This window comes from Lepus europaeus, chromosome 3 (assembly GCF_033115175.1).
Source record: "Lepus europaeus isolate LE1 chromosome 3, mLepTim1.pri, whole genome shotgun sequence".
NCBI classification, from domain to species: Eukaryota; Metazoa; Chordata; class Mammalia; order Lagomorpha; family Leporidae; genus Lepus; species Lepus europaeus.
Window position 1 is genome coordinate 155,795,475 of NC_084829.1, and position 22,250 is coordinate 155,817,724.

The 22,250-nt window shown below is 45.8% G+C and overlaps 1 protein-coding gene and 1 pseudogene across 4 annotated transcripts in view; both read right to left on the reverse strand.

The window, feature by feature from the left end:
• The window catches only part of CNKSR3 (CNKSR family member 3), a 100,938-nt gene that overhangs the window by 4,783 nt on the left and 73,905 nt on the right, over positions 1-22,250 (reverse strand). For all 4 annotated transcript variants that reach the window (XM_062186955.1, XM_062186956.1, XM_062186954.1 and 1 more), the window contains exons 6-12: positions 21,600-21,719; positions 19,648-19,707; positions 15,227-15,295; positions 14,465-14,611; positions 6,825-6,949; positions 4,103-4,311; positions 3,541-3,630 (exon numbers count right to left, since the gene is read on the reverse strand). In XM_062186955.1, coding sequence (XP_062042939.1) covers positions 3,541-3,630; positions 4,103-4,311; positions 6,825-6,949; positions 14,465-14,611; positions 15,227-15,295; positions 19,648-19,707; positions 21,600-21,719 — 820 coding nt within the window. The remainder of the gene's footprint in view (positions 1-3,540; positions 3,631-4,102; positions 4,312-6,824; positions 6,950-14,464; positions 14,612-15,226; positions 15,296-19,647; positions 19,708-21,599; positions 21,720-22,250) is intronic.
• On the reverse strand, positions 11-3,534 carry LOC133756274 (large ribosomal subunit protein eL15-like; annotated as a pseudogene).

Consider the following 22,250-nt stretch of genomic DNA (forward strand, 5'->3'; position numbering starts at 1 on the left):
CAGAGCCCACAGTGCATTAACATAACAACCCAGGGCACCTGTGCCAACTAGTGCAGCCACCACACCCTGCTCTCTCCCTGGATGGGCTTCCATGCAACCAGGCCCACTTCATGGGGGTTCAGAAAGCCGAAATGGAAGAAACCCTCTGTGCCTACAGGCTGCTGTAGCAGGTGAGAGGTGACCCAGGGCCAGGAGGAACCAGAGAGCCCACGCTTCTCTGCCAGTGTGCCAATCTTCATAATTGCACTTGAAATTGAGAACAAAGACAGAAAGGGGCACAATTCTGTCACTTGTCTCCTGCTATCCTGATGCCTGCATGGTGTCTTTCCTGGGACATCCCTAAGGAACATTTAGGAAGGAGAAGGGGGTGCCCCTGCTTGTTAGCCTGAAGGAAGAACAGGCACTATTCACCTGCATTGGAAGGGGACTGAAGATTTTAATGCCTGCAATGCTTGGAAGCTTTCCTGACCAAGAAGAACGAACCTGTCCTAAATGCCAAATGGCCCCCCGGATGGAGTAGGGAGAGGCATTTAAGAAACTGAGTAGAAATTTGACCCAACAGGCCAGTCCACTGCAGTGGCTTTCAATGTGGTAAGCCTGGGCTTCAGCAGAAGTCAGCTTGTGAAGAGCCCTGGCAGCTCTGCCAAGAGTTGGATCACTGGAAATGGACCTGCCCTGGAGTCGAAGGATGCCCAGGTCAGAGCCACAGATCTTATTGGCTCTAAGCTGAAAAGCCCTTCACTCAGCCCAACTTCCAAAGTGACCACTGCAGCTGAGGGTATGGTCAAGTAGGGTCAGCAACATTGCAGGCAGAACTGTAAATTTCTTGTTAGAAACACTCAGCGTTCTTCAGAAGTTACACATCTGAAAATCTGCAGAGATCTGTGTACAAGGATGCTTACTGACAGGTCAATCACCAGGGAAAAACCAGAAGCGACCTAAACTGCCAGCAGCAGACTGAATAAACAGGTGGCAGAGCCGTAAGAGGCAATGCTAACACGGTTATTTAAAAATGGCATTTTCTAGATAATTCTCACTCTACAGGGTCTCGGTGGATATCAGTTTCTTGCATCTTATACACTTTTGTCTTAAGTGTATGATATGAAAATACAGGAACAGCTACAGCATTCACAGTGATTACTTTCTAGATGTTCTTCAGTGTACTTGTTCTGCTTTTGTAATCAATATCACTTCTTTAGAAAGTGCCCACTGTCAAAACGCCTCCTATTGTATGAGTCTATGAATATTTATATGAAATATCCAAATCAGGCACAGCCTAGGCACAAAACGGAGGAGGGACTGTTGGGAGCTGAGGGAGAGCGAAACTGAGAGTGACTGCTGAAAGGTATGGGATTTCTTTTGGGGTGATGCAGTGTCCTGGAGTCAGAGAGAAGTAACTGATGCACAATGCTGTGAATACACTAAAAACCACTGAATTGTATTCTTTAAAGGGTGAAGTTTATGCTGGATGAGTTACATCCCAGTAAGGCTGTGATTTTTTTAAGGTGGTCATTTATATATAATGCCTTTTATGCTAAAATAATCACACAAGAAAAATGTGGGAGAAGGAAGGAGAACAAATATTCTTCAATTTCCCCATTTCATATTCTCTAATCCCCATCTCCATGTCTCAATATATAAAGAAATAAAAGGCTAAATCCAGGCTCCTAAGAATGGCAATGAAGATGTGAGCATTCCTGATTCTAAACGAAGGACAGTCCTGCCACCTGCTGACTGCTCCACAGAGCTTCACGTTACATAAGAGTATCTTGAACTATGGGCTGGCATCTCTTCTTGTCCCTTTGTCACGTTAGCAGAATCCAAATGATGCAGGTCCCCAGGTGACAAACATTACCGAGTCCCTAGTAGATATTAGGGACCGAACACGTTGGAAAGTGAGGCCTCCAGAACAGTGTTCTTTCTTTCCTTCTACTGCCTGAAGCCTACTGTAGTTTAATTCCTCCCCTACGCTGTTCCAACACTGCAAGAGAAATGTTATGATGCTCTGCCAACACTGATAATCAAATAGAATCGGGCAAAAATGTATTATGCTTACACACTTCCCTTAAGACCAATGTAATAACCTGGAACTTTGATTACAGGGCAAATTAAACCCAAATTTCTTTTCAAATAGTCATAATTTTCTAACACAAGAAGGACTGGGAAGGAAAAAAAATCCATGCTTGTTCATCAGAAATCAAAACAGACTCCAGTAATAATCATTATAAAATTTAAGATGAGATTGGTTCATAAAGAATTTATTGCTACTTGTTTAAAAAGTAGACCAGGGGCCAGCACTGTGGTATAGTGGGCTGAACCTCTACCTTCTGCCTTTGCGGCACCAGCATCCCATATGGTCACCTGTTCAAGTCCCAGCTGCTCCACCTCCAATCCAGCTCTCTGCTATGGCCTGGGAAAGCAGTAGAAGATGACCAAGTGCTTGAGCCACTGTACCTGCATGGGTGACCCAGAAGAAGCTCCTGGATCCTGGCTTCAGATCAGCCCAGTTCTGGCTGTTGCAGCCATTTGGGGAGTGGACCAGCAGACGGAAAACCTTTCTCTCTGTCTCCCCCTCTCTCTTTGTCTGTAACTCTACCTCTCAAATAAATAAATAAAATCTTAAATGTAGACCATTAATGGCTATGGCCTTCTTTGTCTGACGGTCCTGATCAGGTATGAATTTACAACTGCTTGTATTAGCAGTCTTACCAGTGCACCTGAATGGCACTGCGCCCTCTCCAGGCCGCACAACAAGGACCACCAGCATTGTGGCAGAACCTGCTGCCCTTCCCAAGGCCACGGTTCTAGCAGCCTGCAGATGTCAGCCATGCATCTCCCTGTGCTTGTGGACTGATGTGGGGATCCACTGGCTGTCAGGATTTCTTCTGACAGCTTTTTGGAACAGATCCATGAGGATAGCCTCCTAGAATCTTCCCCGACCCAGTAAGAATTCAGGACTCTGAGAGTCCCACAGCCGTGCCCCACTCATGCTTCAGCAACAGACTGCTGGCTTTGTACACACTTTGGCAGTTAACCTAAGGCAGGGTCAGGCCTGCCTTAGGTGACACCCTCAGGAACTGGAAGCTTGCGGCCATCGGGCACACACGAATCCTACATAAGACAGAACCTTGCTTGACCCTGCATCACAGTCCACGTGCCTTGTCTGGCTGGGTGGGGTGGGTCGCCCTGTGGAGTGTAGAGAGCTGGCGGTACTGTCTGCAGAGGACCTCAAGAGAAAGCGTTATGACAACTGACCACTTCCTTCTCCATAGCTCCTGGATGTATCTGTGTGCACCCATCCTGTCTCACCTACAACCTTTCTAAAGCACACAGTGCTCACAGAGATGTATCGTCACCAAGTAGGATTATGCTTGATGCAATTCTTTGATTCGAGAAATAAGCAGGATCTTAGAGAGTGTCAGCAGTCTTGACTTCATAGATGAGAAAACGGGACTCCGAAAGGCTAAGCACCTTCTCCAGTTATCGTAACACATTTACAAATGGAATTGACATGAGGCCTGGGTCTTTGATGAAACATACCTTTCCTCCCGTGACCTCGAGGTCTGGCAAAAGGGTCCACGATCCCCATCCAGTTCCCATCTGCAGGCATGGACAAGGGCCGGGGCTTGCCTTGGAGGGATGAGAAGGGAATGACATCACTGACTAGTCTGGGGACTTTAAGATTCCTCTCCTTAACCTTAGACCCCACAATGTCACACCCACTAAAGCAGAAGCAACTTTAAAACAAGCAAAGTATTTTAAAACACCGTATTTCCACGGCAAGCAGTGAAGACAGAGGCATGGTAAACTCGGATCTGTGAGTCTACAGAGAAGAGCAACTCCAGAGTTAAGGCCCTGCAAGTTAAAACCATGCAATGATCTCACACAGCTGGACTTGGATGCCAGGCAGAGTAATGACTCACCAGGCATTGCTTCAGAGAGAAGCATAAAGGTCTCATGCTTAGAATTTCATTGAGGTTTATGTTTTCCTCGGATTACCCTTAAAGTCTGCCAAATTCATCCAACAACTCCAAATAAGGAAGGGGGTGGGGAAGAGAAGCAAAAGCAAACAGCGGAACAAAACAAGCTCTTGGAAACTAACCATAAGATGGTGTTTTCTCTCTCATTTTTGTGGGCAGGAGATTGGTTTCCACAGAATACCCAGGCAACTGATCAGAGTCTGCAATGGTAAATCTTCGTCTTCGGCTCTCTTGGTCCAAGACGGAATTTGGGGACTCTGAACCCTTGGGAGCAGGCAACGGCTGTTTACACTTACTGAATCCTCCGAAAACAAAGTTCCCGCTCTCCTCCCTGGAAGATAACGCACAATCGTTACGTTGCCGCCTCCAACATGCGCAGAAAAACTGAGCTCCTTTGCCACTGGGGGGAAATGCAATCCTAGTTGCTCCTCAAATACATAGAGATCCTTATGTTAAACAAGAGCAAATATGATGATCCTATTAAATGAGGGTAATGCAGTGTTTTTCCACTTATGTCTACATCTAGCTGGTCCAAATACACCTTTGAAAAGCTCCAGTTTTCCTCTGTTTCTGCCCTGTAGCTGAATCTCCTATTTTCTACAGGACCCATGAGTTAAGGTATGAGCTACAAGCCATTTTTCACATGCCAAGAAGTGTCTTTGCCAAAACCCAGCAAAGGAGACTCTTGGTCTGTAGATTTGAGAATCATATCAAAAAGTAAAAAAGGACCTTTATAGTAACCGATGAAGCGTGACTTTTTCTGAACTAAGTATTTTTTTCTGAACTAACCCACCAAAGCAGGATCACCAATTCCATCCTAACATCATCTAAATGTCGATTTACAATAAAATTTCAATTTAGGTCCACATGACTAGCTGGTTAAGTGTTTTGCATTCAGTAAATTCTATTGGGCAACCAGTACCACAACTACCACACACACATAACCAGCTGAGTCCTAAAGCAATATCATGATCAACCTTACCAGAGTATGGTGTTCCCATGGGAGCCTGCTGCCCAGGTACCCCTCCTGCCCAAGGATCTATCTCCCTCTACACCCATGAACCAACACACAACTCCCCCATTCACAAAGCTATTACTTTCCTGTAATCTATTTGCATTTTTTATTCCCCACAAAATGGTCTTCCTCAGTGGCATCTGTGTGTGTGTACGTTCACATGTGTCTCTCCCCCAAGTACATGCAAGCCCCAGTTTCAATTCTCCCTCACCATGGACAAACCCCTTTCTTGCCACTACTTCTGTGACCCGTCACAGAGGACCAGCCAAGGAGGGAATCTCTGATATTTCTGATAAAACAGGCCCCACGTTGGTAGTCAGCGAACCTTGCTCTCTGTGTGCAAACTCAACAGTGACCTGTAGCTTTAGATCCCTTAGGACCCAGTGGCCACATGACTGTGGTCTGTAAGAACAGGGAAGAGGCCTGCCCACCACCCAGAAAGCCCCTGATCACTGGAGGTAAATTCTCCACGTGCTATAATTCGTCCTGGGTAAACCAAGACTCAAGGAAGGGGGAAACAATGCCAAATCTTCTCGACACAGCAAAGAAACACAACCGAAGCAAAGAGCTCAAACAAAAATGAAGGAAAAACTCCAGTATAAAGTAGCACCTCACTGTCACAAATTCAGCCCGAACCTCGTCTTATGAAATATTACAGCTTAATGATGTGTTTTGCAATTTATTCTTGAAGAACTGAATGAGACCCCGGCAGTTCTCTGGAGGCCAGAGCTGCATCTGTTTTGTGTCAGGTACTAAAGCAGGCTCTGTTCTCAGTTAACACAGGCTGCAGACAGGAGCCCCCTTCTCCAGTCCTAGCAGCGTCAGTAAACAGAGAAGTTGCTCTCCACACGCCAGGAGCACATGTAAATCCACACACTCCATCCAGGAGGACCACCTGCACTACACCACGTAACATTTAAGACAGCCGTGAGAAAGCAACTGTGCACATACTTTATTTGCATGTGTGGGGTATTTATTCAGAGGGAGGCCATTTGTTTTGGGTCCCTTGTCACAATGACCCTGTGTGCAGTAAACAGAAGAAAACAACTATGTTTATGAATTCAGAGCAATTGGAGCTGTGGTGTATCATCATAGGCCTCCACCTATGATGCTAGTATCCCATATGGGCACTGGTTTGAGTCCCAGCTGCTCCACTTCTTATCAAGCTCCCTGCTAATGTGCCTGGGAAAGCAGCAGAAGATGGCCCATGTGCTTGGGCCTCTGCACCCACTTGGGAGACCCAGAAGAAGCTCCGGGCTCCTGGCATTTAGGCCATCTGAGGAGTGAACCAGTGGATGGAGGATCTCTTTCCCTCTCTATAACTCTGCCTTTCAAATAAACAATAAATAAACCTTAAAAAAAAAAGCAAAGAATTTATAGTACACACACACACACACACATACAGGAAAAGTCCACACCTACACTCACGTGCTTTTTTCTAAGTTCTATGAAGAACCCATCTCTCAGCACCATCAAGCTGTAACTTTACTGTCATACACGCACAGGATGGATTTATGATGGCGTTAACGAAACCTCAGCTACAGTGACTCCCAAACAACCCCTTCTAAGGTCCCAGGAGAAGGGTGTAACTGTTCACAAGGGAGCTATCCTCGTATTTTTCCCCGAAGGGGCCCCTCCCCACCAAACAGCGCCCCAAGGCCGTGACACCCAGATCCACCCCTGCACTCGCCGCGCTAAGACGGATCGGACTTTCTCCCACCCGTTTCTGCTGCCACGCGTCCTCTCTGAAGATCCAGGGTCTGCGCCCCACTTCGCTGGCAGCTGCGCAAACAGGAGGCACGCACACCCCGCGGGCGCAGGCGACGTACCGGGGCGAGTAGGGGACGGCCGGCGGCGGGGGGATGTACAGGTCCAGGATGGCGGGCTTCTCCTTGGTCAGCGAGGTGTCCATCGTGCCCTCAGGGGACTGGGTTGTCGTGGGCGGAGGCGAGGTCTGAAACAGGCACCAGGCCCAAAAGAGGAGAGGTCACCTCGGAGGCCCTGGCACACCTGTGCCTTCCCCAGAACCACCACCAGCCATGCGCAGAGCGGGGCTGGGCCATGCCAGTGCTTCTTGGACCGGCAGCATTCGGCCGCCTCCCTCCTGGGAGACGCTCAGCGCCTACTGGGGGCTTTGAAAGACAGGGCGGTGCAAAGCCAAGGCTCCAGAGCCAGGCGTCTGGGTTCTTATGATTCCAGCTCTGAGCAAAGCATTGAAATATCCAGGCCTCAGTTTCTTCCTCTTTGAAAGAGTGGTACTGACAATGCCTCCCACAGAGTCTCAGTGAGGACTAACTCAGTGCATGAAAATGACTGGCAACACCACTGCGCTCTAGGAACAGGCTTGGAACTCCCACGGGCTGCTATGATCCTGGCTGCACCTCCTATAATCTCTGTGGCACGGCACAAACCACTCAGCTTCTTAGTGTCGCATCCGTGAAATGGGAAGAAGTGGTCAGGAGGGCAGAACCTACACAGGGGAGCACTGAGAATTCAGTGCGGAAACACGTGCAAAGCACTTAGGACCTTGTTTGTCACAAAGTGTGAACGGACTTCAGAAAGTTCATAGAAACGCATATTATGAAAAAACTATGCACAAACCTCAAAGAGTGTTTTTGCACCAAAATAAATTTACCTTTTAATTTCATTTTTCATCAACTTTGTGAAGTCCCTTCATATGCAACTTGTACTATTTTAGTTTTATATATATATACATATATATACATATACTCACACAATTACAAAAATTCAAAATCCACATTGCTTAATTTAATTATATTGTTGGTTTCAAAATACCTATGCTTTACAATCTTCCATGAGATGTTCAGTTTATCCCTTCTACAGTCTAGAAACAATGATGAACTTTTTCTAGCTGGTAAAGGAAAAGTAGGGAATCTTAAGGTCAAGGCATGGGAACACATGGTTAAGGCCAGTGAGAAGTGCTTTGGTCCTGGGTGGGCACAAATTTTCCACCTTTAAACTGTCCTAGGGCTGGTTGTGACTGAAGACTGTCCCAGAACAAGAAAGGCTGTGAACTGGACTCCAAGGATTGGAAGGACTGAGAGCCAGCGTGCAGGCAGCTACAAGTGGCCACAGGTGACGCATGGAGGGACAACTTATTTTCAGGAGAGGCACCTAGGTCTTGGCACTTGTCTTTATCATAGCATAATCTCCATATCCTGGTGCTCAGTCACTACCCCATGATCTGTCAGTGTCCCTCAATACGTAATTGACAAGCACCTGAATGTCGATCTTTATCATGTCTGAAAACACAAGGCCAGGACCCAGACTCTCAGAAGCAAAAGTAAATTAGAGGGCTGGCGCTGTGGCGTAGCAGGTAAAGCCACCACCTGCAGTGCCAGCATCCCATATGGGCGCCGGTTTGAGACCCGGCTACTCCACTTCTGATCCAGCTCTCTGCGATGGCCTAGGAAAGTAGCAGAAGATGGCCCAAGTCCTTGGGCCCCTGAAACCACATGGGAAGACCAGGAGGAAGCTCCTGGTTCCTGGCTTCAGATGGGTGCAGCTCCAGCCTTTGCAGGCAATTGGGGAGTGAACCAACAGATGGAAGACCTCTCTCTCTCTCTCTCTCTCTCTCTCTCTCTCTCTGTCTCTCCCTCTCTCTGTGTGTAACTCTGACTCAAATAAATCTTAAAAAAAAAAAAAAAAAAGTAAATTAGAGCAGGTGCACAGGACAGCTACTCCCAGACAACTCCAATGTTGATGGCTATGTTATCAGGAGCCCTCATTTATCCTGACTAAACATAATGAATAGCAGCATTCTGGTGAAGGTACAACACTAATGATGTTGAAAAGACTGAAAGCAAAGCACAAAGAAATGCCAAGGGTTGGGGGCTGAACAAGTCTACAGAGCTTTGTCTACCATGGTAGAATCTTCTGAAAATGCCTGGACACATTGCAAGAACACCCGGAGCCTCTGTGTCACGATGGCGGTCTATCTCCCTGAGTCAAAAGCAAAACCAGGTGTCTACATCTCTCCGGTCACCTGCTTGCCAAACTGCAGTCACTAGAACTTGGCAGGCGAACCCAGAGAAAATCAAAGAGTGTTCCTTCTAGAATGAGTCTCCAGAAGTCAGGGGGCTAACTAGCCTGTACTTAAAAATAAGTTTCAGGCTGGCGTTGTGGCATAGTGGGTAAAGTTACTGCCTGCAGTGCCGGCATCCCATATGGGCACCGGTTCTAGTCCTGGCTCCTCCACTTCTGATCCAGCTCTCTGCTATGGCCTAGGAAAGCAGTAGAGGATGGCCCAAGTCCTTGGGCCCCTGCACCCACATGGGAGACCCAAAAGAAGCTAATTGTTCCTGGATTCAGATTGGCACAACTCCGGCCATTGTGGCCAACTGGGGAGTGAACCAGCAGATGGAAGATCGATCTCTCTCTTTCTCTCTCTGCCTCTCCCTCTCTCTGCCTCTCCTCTCTATCTGTGTAACTCTGACTTCCAAATAAATAAATAAATACTTCTAAATGTTTCATTTACGTTCTGAACATATCTACATGGATTCTGCTTTATTACGTGAAATGCTGTTAGGCTCACCCACTTGCCATCCCTGCCTTCCCAATGGCTTTCCCAACTTTCCAACTCCTGTCACCACCCAGGGTTCCAGGCACACTGACACCTGTTTCTCCTTCACCTTGCTGATCTTCCTCACCTCTGACCTAAGGCCTTCTCTAAGAGTTGACTAACAAATAGGAGAATGGGGCATAGGAAGATTAAACACCTTGACTGAAAAGTGAGAGCTGAGATTTGAACTCCAGGTGTTGAGTCCCGGGCCAGCCTCATCACCGCATGCTGTGCCGCCCTGGGCCTCCTTTCATGTGGAATCAGCCCTGTCACCAGCCTTGCTCAGAACCACGCCACTCCACCTCCAGGCTTACACAACAGCCTCCCTCCCAACTGTGGTTTCTTAGGTTTAGAGTTTGCATGGGCTCAACTCTATCACCTCAAAATCCACCTGTTCCGCACCTTAACCCTCGGACCTCAGACTATGACTGTATTTAGGCAGGCTCTGTAAAGGGGTGGTTAAATTACAGCATGGTAGCCAGGCTGGGTTCTCATCCGTATGACAGGTGTCCTTATAAGAAGAGATCAGGACACAGACACACAGACAGAAGTCTGCAGACAAACAGGAAGAAGATGGCCATCAGCACGCTAAGGAGGAAGGCCTAAGGAGAAACCAGCACTGTTGACACCTTGATTCATAACACTCAATCCATAGGACTTTATTATGGTAGCCCTGGATAGCATCATAAAAACATCTTTCAGCCTGTCCCCTGTGGGATGAAGTAGCCTAGAACTCCATCTGCCATGGAACCATCCGCACCAACCAGTCCAACTTTACCTCCCATCCTCAGCTCCAGGGACTCCAAGCTGCTCATTCTTTGTAGAAGGGTCTGTAGAGCCCATCCAGAGTGCCAGGACCACCCCCAGCTGCCCCTACTCTGAAGAGAAGCCCTCAGCTGACAAAGCTGTCTCCCGGGGCAGGAGCACCAGAGCCTGTAGCTGTGTGGTTACACCAGGATCCTTCGTCCTGGCTAACAGGCCAAGGCTAGACTCGGAGTGAGCTGGCCTTCTCGCTGCCTCCCCTCCTTCATTCTGCTTTCCTCTCTCCCTTACAAGTTTTCCTGAAGCACACAGCCTCTGAAATTGCCTACACAAGAATCTGCATCTCAAACTCTGCCTCTAGGAGACCTTACCTAAGACTCTCCCGTCGCTGATGGCAGTGAATCCACGTGGTGTGCGTGAGCACCTCCCCCTAAAGATGCACAACCAACAGCCCAAGCAAATGCCACCTCATTGGGAAGAGAGCCTTCACCTTAAACACCCAAGCCCACCTCTCCTTCAGAACCCAACACTGACCCACCATGCACTGGGTATGTATCCCAGAGAAATGAAATCAGTACATCAGGGACTGGAGTTGTGGCACAGAGGTTAAGCCGCCACCTCCAATGCCAGCATCTCATTGAATCCCAGTTGCTGCACTTCCAAACCAGTTCCCTGCTAATGTGCCTGGGAAAGCAGCGAATGCTGGTCCAAGTACTCAACCCTTGTCATCCATGTAGAGGACCTGTTTGGAGTTCCAGGCTCCTGGCTATGGCCTAGCCCAGCCTTAGCCACTGCAGACATTTTGGGAGTGAAACAGCAGTTAGAAGATCTCTTTCTCTCCCTCTCTATTTGTAACTCTGCATTCAAATAAATATATCTTCTTTAAAAAATAGCATGTCAAAGAGATACCTGCACTCCCATAATCCTTGCAGCACTATTCACAACAGCCTAAATAAAGACTCAACTGAAGTGCTCATCAGTGACTGAATTTAGAAATGTATTATGGGGCCGGCGCCGCAGCTCACTTGGCTAATCCTCCGCCTGCGGCACCGGCACCCCGGGTTCTAGTCCTGGTTGGGGCGCCAGATTCTGTTCCAGTTGCCCCTCTTCCAGTCCAGCTCTCTGCTGTGGCCATGGAGGGCAGTGGAGGATGGCCCAAGTGCTTGGGCCCTGCACCCGCATGGGAGACCAGGAGGAAGAGCCTGGCTCCTGGCTTTGGATGGGCGCAGCGTGCTGGCCCTAGTGGCCATTTGGTGGGTGAACCAACAGAAAAGGAAGACCTTCCTCTCTCTCTCTCTCTCTCTCTCTCTCTCTCACTGTCTAACTCTGCCTGTCAAAAAAAAAAAAAAAAAAGCGCCGGCGCCATGGCTCACTAGGCTAATCCTCCGCCTTGCGGCGCCGGCACACCGGGTTCTAGTCCCGGTTGGGGCACCGATCCTGTCCCGGTTGCCCCTCTTCCAGGCCAGCTCTCTGCTGTGGCCAGGGAGTGCAGTGGAGGATGGCCCAAGTGCTTGGGCCCTGCACCCCATGGGAGACCAGGAGAAGCACCTGGCTCCTGCCATCGGATCAGCGCGGTGTGCGGGCCGCAGCGCGCCTACCGCGGCGGCCATTGGAGGGTGAACCAACGGCAAAAAGAAGACCTTTCTCTCTGTCTCTCTCTCGCTGTCCACTCTGCCTGTCAAAAATAAAAAAATTTTAAAAAAAATGGAAAGAAATGTAATATGGAGCACTATTCAGCCTTAGGAAAGAAGGGAATCCTGTCATTTGCTACAACATGGATAAAACTGGAGGACATTATGTTAAGTGAAGTAAGCCAGGCACAGAAAGACAATACTGTGTGATTTCACTTAAATGTAGAAGCTAAAAAAGTTGACTTCACAGAAGTAGAATAGGGGGCAGGCGCTGTGGTGTAGCAGGTAAAGCCGCCGCCTGCAGTGCCGGCATCCTATATGGGCACCAGTTCGAGTCCTGGCTGTTCCACTTCCAATCTAGCTCTCTGCTATGGCCTAGGAAAGCAGTAGAAGATGGCCCAAGTCCTTGGGCCTCTGCACCTGTGTGGGAAGACCTGGAGGAAGCTCCTGGCTCCTGGCTTCAGATTGGCACAGCTCTGGCCACTGCAGCCAATTGGTGAGTGAATCAGCGGATGGAAGACCCCTCCCCACTCTCTCTCATTCTCTCTGTGTAACTCTTAAACTCTTTAAAATAAATAAATAAATCTTTTTTTTTTTATTTGACAGGTAGAATTATAGACATAGAGAGAGAGACAGTAAGAAAAGTCTTCCTTCCATTGGTTCACTCCTCAAATGGCCACTATGGCCAGTCCTGTGCCAATCCGAAGCCAGGAGCCAGGTACCTCTTCCTGGTCTCCCATGCGGGTGTAGGGGCCCAAGCACTTGCGCCATCCTCCACTGCCCTCCATGGCCACAGCAGAGAGCTGGACTGGAAGAGGAGCAACCAGGACTAGAACCGGTGCCCATATGGGATGCAGGCAGAGCATCAACCAAGTGAGCCACAGCGCCAGCCCAAATAAATGAATCTTTAAAAAAAAATAAGTAGAATAGAATAGTGGTTGCCATGGGCAGGAGAGATGTTGGTCAAGGGATATAAAATATCTATCAGACAGGAAGACAGAGACTTGAATATCGCTAAAACAGCAGAATTTAATTGTTTTCACCATAAATAATAAACATGTGAGATGATGCATATGTTAATAGGCTTTATTTAGATATTGCAGAATGTATGTGTATTTGAAAATATTCTATTCTATACCATATATATATAATTTGTACTTAATGTTTTTTAAAAAACCAAAAACTATGCTGTTATTGTTGAAAACTGATTTTTGTTCTACCTCGTACTTCATGTTAATTATTTTTAACCCCCTCATCTCCCTCAAACTACACCAATAGACGTATTTCCAGGGTCTGCATCCTGAGCATCAAAGTTGTGACTCCACACTATACTGTTCCCCCATGTGGAGATGGATAATAAAATCACAGGCAGTTACAAGTACACTGTAGTCTCCATCTCATTAAAGGGCATTAAAATGCCATTCCTTTGACTCTTGATCTAGAAAATAAACTCTAAGGACCAATGGCATAAAAAAGTGGTGGTCAGTGAGCAAGGTCCCCCCGAGTGTGGGCAACCAGGAGCATGTTGTTTGAAGAGAACTCACACAGCAGCAATCACTCAATGTCAGCTCGTCTTGCACCATCAAGATTGGCACTTCTAACTAATGCCTAAACCATGTGTGACACCATTCTCCACGGGACGGAGTGCTCCCTCACACCCAGCCTGCCTTGGTAACACGCTGCTAAGGACTCCACTCCATGGTCTCTCTGAGATCAGTGAGCAGTGCACACACAGTTACATGAAGACATGTTTGAGAGGAGAGAAGAGAAGGATAGACATTAACTTTTCTTCAGTGCCACGGTGATAATGCTATGGCCTGAACGCTGGTCCTGAATTCACACAGATATTTAAACCTCAGAAGTCAGTGGAACTTAGGAGGGGAGACTTATTCCAGTTACAGCACTGGGAAGCTGGCTCAGCGGGAGGTCCTGAGCTCACTGGGGATACGCCCTGGGGAGGGGGTTCCTGGAAAGAATTGGGCCAAGGCACCTCACTGTCTACTGGCTCCCATGTCATCCATCTGCCTGCACCCCACCACTGCCACCCTCACCAGAGGCCAAAGCAGTGGCCTCAAAACCATGGGCTGAATAAATAAACTCTTTCTCTTTATGAAGTTAACTTTCTCAGGGATTTCATGGTAGCAACAACCAGCTGACTGACACACCTGGAAACATCTGTACCGCACAGCCAATATGGCAACACTGGCCAGATGTGAATATTCAGACCAGGAAGGTGGCTGGTGAGACTGGAGAACTTCTAAATCCATTTACTTAAACGGTCGTACATGGCTAGAAGCTACCACACTGTTACTATAGATCTACAATTTATAGTCTCATAACATAAGAAAACTAAAGCATCAACTCTTTTAGGACGATAGGATCATCGTACACCAATCCTGAAACCCATCACCTGCAACTTTCCATCGTGACAAGCCCAACCAGAGATGCTGGTCGCTGCTGAAGCGAGACAAAGGCCCACAGGGACCAGCGGTACCTGCACGAGAGGCGGCTTCCACCGCAGGTTCTTCAGGGGAGCCGGCGTGAAGTTGAAAGAACCGGAGGGCCGCTTCTTAAGCAGTAACACGACTCCAGTGGGATTCTCCCTCAGCTTCCTGACCAGGTTTTTCAGTTGCCAACCCACCTTCAAAGCAAGCAAATGAGGAAGGAAGACTAGCTCATGAAGACTGAAAATATCAAACCTACAAGTTTCTCTCAAGGACATCGCAATTAGTAAAGAGCGAGATACAAATACGCAGATGCAAACATGTTCCTCTTAGCACTACTTACTCTAGTGGCAAAATTGGATATGAATTTCAAATTAAAAAAGAAACAATATGGCTTTAGATTTCATTGAAAGTTGTAAAGGAGAAACTTAAGTCTCAATACACATAGGCGGGTGTTTGGCAGAGTAATGATTAAAATCGCCACTTGAGATGCCAGCATCCTGCATCGGACTGCCTGGTTTGTATCCCAGCTCCTCTGCTTCCAACTCAGTTTTCTGTTAATGTGCAACCCAGGATGCACAGATGACAGCTCAGGTACTTGGGTCCCTGGAACCTACGTGGGGGACTCAGACTGAGATCCAGGCTCCTGGCTTCAGCTTGGTCCAGCCCTGGCTAACACAGGCACTTGGGGAGTGAACACACAGATGAAAGGTCTTACTGTGTATCTTTCTTCCTATTCCTCTGCGTTTCAAAAAAAAAAAAAAATGAAATCCAATACACAGACACTTAGGTAATGAATAAACTCAACTCACCACGGTTTGTCGATTAACTTGAATGACTTCGTCACCAGCATGAATCTTCTGAGACCTGTCTGCAGGAGACTATGGAAACAAAGAAACCGTCTTAATTTCCTACACCTGCTATTGCTTCTTTCACTCTTCTGTAGGCAACTAGCAACAGAAATAAAGTCTTCTCTGTAAAAATAAAACGATGCATTTTGGTCCCCTGGGACTACACAGTCTATGGATCCTGACATATAGATGCTGTTATCTATCTTATTAGTTTCTGTTATAATCCCCAATCTGTCAGAGAGAATAGTCAGCTTCATCGAACCCGTCAAGGAGAGTCTGGACATACTACCTAAATGGTTAGCTGATAAAAGCCACCGGTTCATTTCAAAAGAACCTTACACATATTTCTATCAAAATTAACCTTGTAAAGGCTGACCAAGAATTGAACATATAAATATCATCTTTGTAACTGTGTTATTCCATTTCCTTATTAAACTAAATCTCAGTATCACCCAACCTTGTTTCACATATGATCACAATGCTATTAAAATAAAGTACTAGCAATAGAAATTTTACATCTTTGAAGAATTTTTTCATCACTCAAAATGAAGGATCTTTCAGTATCAAAACAAAGTCCAGACTTTATTCCCCCCTACAAATAATACCTTGCTAATAACAAAAACATAACAAAAATAATAACAAAAGCATAAATGGATATCATCTATTTGTCAAATATTTTGTCCATAGTTTTCCTGTTAATATAAGCAACTCAGAATTCCCTATGCTTAATAGATCTCATATTGGCTTGGGCGTTTGGCCTAGCAGTTAAGATGCCCATTCAGACACAAGCATCGGCATCAACCCAAGGGCAGAGAACCTGGGTTCAGCACTCACTGTTTCTCCTGACTCCAGCTCTCTGCTAACGCAGACTGGGAGGCCCCAGTGATGGCTCAAGCAGCTAGTTTTCTGCCACTCATGTGGAAATCCTAGATTGAATTCCAGCTCCAAGTTATGACCCCAGCCAGGGGCTTTTATAGGCATTTGGGGAGTGAAACAGGATATGCACCCACGCACTTGCTGTGTGTGTTTGTGTGTGTGTCTCGTATATTAATGAATTAAAAAATCTTTGTTTAAATATCTCATATGACCAAGAAAAGAAGATAGGATAAACGTTTTATTTCAAATTCTAACCAAATATTACCTAGGCCAGAGTATTTAATTTTGTAACTTACGTAATTGGTTGAATTTTCAAATAATTTACCACTGCACTTTAAGAAACTGCACCTTTGAACATGGGCAGGAGGGGTAACACTTAAGACACGCTTGCTGACTTTTCTCACTCCATTGTTGTAACAGGCTCAACAAGGAACTGGGCAGCAGCTCTAAGCTGTTAGGAACAGGCTTTGTATGTAAGACACGGGTGACTGTGAGGGTTATTTTTAAGATCATTTCACCTGCTGCCACAACTGGCATGCCTCACCCGAGACACCAGCAAGGTGAGCACCACAGGGAGATGCTCCCTCCTGACTCTTTCTCAAGCCACTGTAAAAAAGAGAGCACGTTTACTGATGCTCCTTTCTGTCCCTGTATATTGGATGCTTAACTCATAGTCAGAGACCTACTGGGCTAAGTATGGCCTATCAATAAAGTCTGGTCGATCTTCCCCAGCAAAGGATTCATCTCGGGTACGCTTCACTTTGTAAGCGATGGCCCAGAGGCTTGGAAGTTCCTCTTTATAGAGTTGCAGTCCTAATAAATAAGCATCCATGTCCTGAATTGATTTCCCTTCCCAAGGATCCTGATGCAGTGACTTCTCAAATGTCCTACCCAGTGACTAAGAGTTGTGCCTGGCAGAACCCTGGTAAAAAGAGAGCTTGATACCAAAATTCTCCATCGGGCAGTAGCTCTTGCCTAGCTTCATCCTGAGTTGGGCTACTGAAAAAATGGTGCTTGTCTGGTTTGCCGCAGAAGGGTGATGACCTGGAGAATAATGTGCTCATTCTTCAGAGGCTAATCTAATGCCCACCTCATCTTTGGGGTGGAGGATACAAGTACCAAGGGGCCTGTGTCAAGCCTCCTGTCCAGATCAAGGAAATCAGATAGGGAATCAGCAGACACAGATAGCATGACCTGGGAATGAGCCTGACCTCTCAGGTGCAATCAAAAAAATGGGCTGGAGGCCTGAGAATGCCCTCCTGCCATTCTGACTCCAAGACACAGGAATATGGAGACAATTCACTTGGGAATGCAGTAGGCAGCTTCCACCCACCCATTCCCACTCACCATCCTTAGGTTTCCATGAGACCATTCTGACTTTGAAGTCATAGCCTCTTTAAGTGACAGCCGGAAAGCTGACCGGGAGCTGACAACTTCTCCTCCCATTCAAGGATAAAATGTCCAACATGAAGTGTAAAACATCGAGATCAGCCTCTCGGGAAGTGGGCTCTACCTACTTCCCAGTCTCGACTACAAGGCGCCCAGGTCCCACACATGGCAGGTACTCAACAAATGTCAGGTAATGACTGAAGCAATGAGTGACATTCTACACTAGATTTTCAGATGGAATAGGACACGTTTTCTTTTTTTATCTTTAGAATATTTCTTTAAATTTTATTTGTTTATTTAAGAGTAGAGAGACAGAATAGGCAGACAGACAGAGTTCCCGTCTGATGGTTTACTTCCAAAAGTGCCCAGGGGCCCCTCGTTGGGACAAGGCCAAAACTGGGAGCACTCTGGCCAGATCTCCCGTGTCAGGGGCAGGAACACAATTATGTGAGCCACCATCTGCTGCCTCCCAGGCTCTGTCTGTATGAGCAAGAAGCTACAGTGAAGATCTAGAACCAGGCATCCAACCTAGGGACTCCCATGTGAGACGCAGGCGTCTCAACATCTTCTCCTCTACGTTGAAGAGTTACCCTTTCAAATCCATCTTTAACAAACGGTAACCACCTCTCTTTTGTATCTTCCATACAGTGCTCTGTGGGTGCATGAGGATAGATTATATCCAAGCAAGCCCTGACTGTCACCCAATGTCATGATTCTAGCAGGAATCGGAAGAGTTACAGAGGATGTATCATTAATGACATCTGACATTCCATTTGATTCATAGTACATTTGTTTAGTCTCTCATTTCAACGCTTTAAAAATGGAAATGACATCCACCATCCTTCCGAACCCATCCAACTCCAGAACAACATACTGACTGGTGGTATGAGAGCATGTTTTTGCCATGGTTGAGCAGGATCTTACCAGGTCTCCGACAAGGACCAATGGTAAATCATACAATGCATCACGTAGCTTTTCTTCCTTTAGCCCCATCCCCAACATCAAAGCACCACTTCCTGTGCTGTTGCTACTGGCCACCAGGTGACACAATATAAAAATTCCTAGTTATTCTCACTGTAGCTCACCAGGGCATGCTTAGACACTGCCATCTTCTACTCATTCATCTGCCAGAACCATACAATTGATTTATAATTCACTGACTGCCTTAAGCAATGTCATTTTCTTACTGCAGAAACTGTGCTTATCACACTCATCAAAGTCCATGCCATTTTCTTTTATCCGAGCAGCTCAAGTTCAAATTTAGACAAGTGTTCCCAACAAACAAATTAGAAAAGTAGCTACCCAAATATCCCTGCTTATCCCTAGCTGACTCTGAGTTGATTAAATAATAGATTAATTAATACACAGGCACAGAGAAACCGTTCAAATTCTTGTAGCTTCATATCAATGTCATTGAAACGTAGGCTACAAGAAGAAAGCATTCAACCAGCTCTACTTTTTAACAAATTTAACAAATTTGTCTAGCTTAATTTTTATAAAAATGTTTGAGGGGCAAAAGAACAACACTGCCTGTAGCAGAATTCCCAGAAGGAAGTAAGCAGTACATAAAAGTCTCACACAATAGAAACAGAGCTGTTTTTCTATTCAAAGGATTGGGAGGGAGGAGGGAACAAAATTTTAAATCATGCCAAATATCATGAAATACAACTCTCTAAAAAGAATCTGTCATCCAAAAATCCTAAAATAGTTGCTTTGGAGACACATAAAAATCCCATTAAACAAGCCAAAAAAATTACATTTTACACATATGGACACCAATCCCAGTTCTTTGTAAGAGTGAATCTAACAACAAAGAGATCTTGGTTTTTCTATTTATTTATGTCTTAACCCTTCTAGGGTCAAAAGGAATAGTTAACTCTATGGTGGGAGGTAAAAGTAGGCAAAATGTGTGAACAATAAAGAGTAAGAAAGAACAATTTAAATAGTAAACTGACAATAGCTGGTAACAAGCAGTACTTTATCAACAGAAGTAAACAAAACAGGCCCCAGTGCTCTGAGTGCAGGTAACAAAACAGTATGCACACACTGAAATGAAAACGCACAGCAATTCTGTTCACACATGTAACAGCTTTTACATTTAACAGACATACACTTACATTTTCTGTGGTTCCAGTAATCACATGCAGCCCATCATAGGTCGACTTTATGTACATGCCCTAGAGTGAGTGAGTCACAAATATATTAAGTCATTTCAGCTGTCACTGGGACTTGAACTGTAAAACATTACGGTCCCTGCAAATCAACACTCACCAAGAGGCTCCTGAGACACTGTGAAACAAGATCCAAAGGGCAGTGAAGAACTAAACAAACTGAAATACTAGTGAATGGATCCCACAGGAGATCTCTTTGATATTCTAATTTGTGTACCAGGCGTGTAGAATTTTGCACAGTTCTGGGGATGAGGGAGTTTTCTCAAACCTGCTACATGAGTGAAGCACTTCAGACAAAGGCCGCTCTTTCCTGATCATCTCTTTGTCCAGGGATATAATATGTTCAGTTAAATTTAGTATTCATAGCAACTGTAGGATGATTTATTCAAGACATCAATAAGCCAGACCAGGATGCACCAACCCAGATTGTTACATGACTTCACCTAAGGAGCTGATGACTAACAGACACCCATCCATTTAAGGGAAGCAGAGAGGTGAACAGGCTCCCTCCCAGCAGGCCCGGTGGGCAAGCTCAGAGGAGAACGCTGTCTTGTTGAGGAAGTATCTCTGCAGGGAGACAGATCATATACAAAAATCTGTGTGTTAAACTGTTCTAAAAGGCAGAGTGCGACCTAACAGAGCAGAGAGCAGGTGCTCATGCTGTTATGTAGTTATTAATGAGGAGCCTCCTCAGGAATCATTTTGACCCTGAACTTGGCCAGACTCAGCCACCTACACCACTCCATACTGACCATCTCAACTACTAAGGCCCCCAAGGTTCTCCACAGCCCCCCAGGGCCTGTGACTTCCATTCACTGAGTCTATCAGCTTCTCCAGTACACAGGGCCCTCCCCTCCCAGGGCACTGCTGTCTAACTCTACCATCTGAAATAGCAACTCCATTGCTGCCCACTCAGAGCCTACAGCTGCTCCCACACTGGACTACAGACTCCAGGAAGTCCTCTCCGTTTAAACTGTTACAACCTATCATTTACTTTGGAGGCAAGCAGTATCAGTAGGCATATTTCTACTCACTAAGAATGAAGGTTTGTGGACATTCAGTTGATTTTTGTTTGCCCATCTAAGAGCAGAGGCTGCCTTAATCCTCCCCACAGCTACCCACACACTAGACCCCTGTCCTCCTCCCTCCTTCTCTTCTCTCATCCCTCCCCCACCCACCAATAACAGCAACAGCAGCTCCAGCCACCAATCAATGCCCACATCTGGTGAGCTCCACATGGGGCACTGGGCATCCACCATGCAAATGAATACTTCCCACAGCCATAGCAGGAAACAGACTCAAAGCCCCTGGGCTCATCAATAGGCCTCACAGCTTCTTCACGCAAATTTTAGTCAATTAACGGTATAAGGATGTGTGCTGGGAACTGGGAGGTCCCCCTATATGTAGTCTCTGGGTCTGTTATTATAAATATACATGATTTATAAAACACTTTCCAAATTTAAAGAAGTTCTCACACACATCCTTAACACTTAACAACTTTGGGAGTAGATGTGAACCCTGATTTCATCTGCTTTGTGTAAATGTTCTTTCTTTCCTTGCATCACTAAGTCTTAAATAAAGCTGTTAAATCAATGCCTTTGGAATATAAGTACAATGTATTTATTTTTATACTTTGAATATAAAAAAATATATACCAACAGAGTTCAAGGTAGCAAATTCTTAAGTACATAACAGAAGGCAGTTTACCTTTAATTCTACCTTTCCAGAATCACAGTGAAAGTAAGAAGGAATTCTTTAAAAACTTTAGTAAATGACAGCGTGTGGTGTTTGAAAATAAAACCCATAAGCTATACTTTGGAAATTTATATTCATTAAATAAAAGTTTAATAAAAAAAAAAAAAGAAAGAAAATAAAATGAGCATCATTGGAATTCTTACCAGGCCTTCCCCAGGCTTAATGTTTGGTAAGTGAACTTCCTCCAGGCACGCACACTGGCTCATAACAGGATCCCTCGTGGAGCGGATTGTTTTGTCACAGATGCCGTTTAAAACCTTGACCTAGAATTGGACAGGCAAATAGGGAGGGAAGTTCAATCATTAACAGGTTTTACCTCAAGCTGATTGTTAAAGAAATGCCCTTCACCTGTCAGCTTTTGCTCCGGTTGGCAATCATTCTGATAATTCTGCTCAATGAACGCATGGCATCTGGACTGGCGTTTGCAGTCGTGGGAATGCGCCACTATTCCAGCTTTGTTTAAAAAGTGCAGCTTTAACGTTAACTCCTCAGTGACCATGGAAGGGAACAGGCTGGAAAGAAATCCCCTTTCCCCCATTAGGGAGACGTATCCACTGCCAGCCCCTGGTGTGGCTTTTTGGGGAGCGCACATGTTGTCAACACCAAATATCAACAAGATAAAAAAAAATCTTTTTGGCCTAAATCAGTTTTTTTTTTTAATAGATTTTGCTTTCTAGAGCAGTTTTTAGGTTTAAAGAAAAAAAGGAGCAAAAAGTTCATTGAATAGCCATTTCCAGGCCCTAGAATTAACATCTTGCATTGGCATTTGTTACAACAGATGAGCCAACACTGAG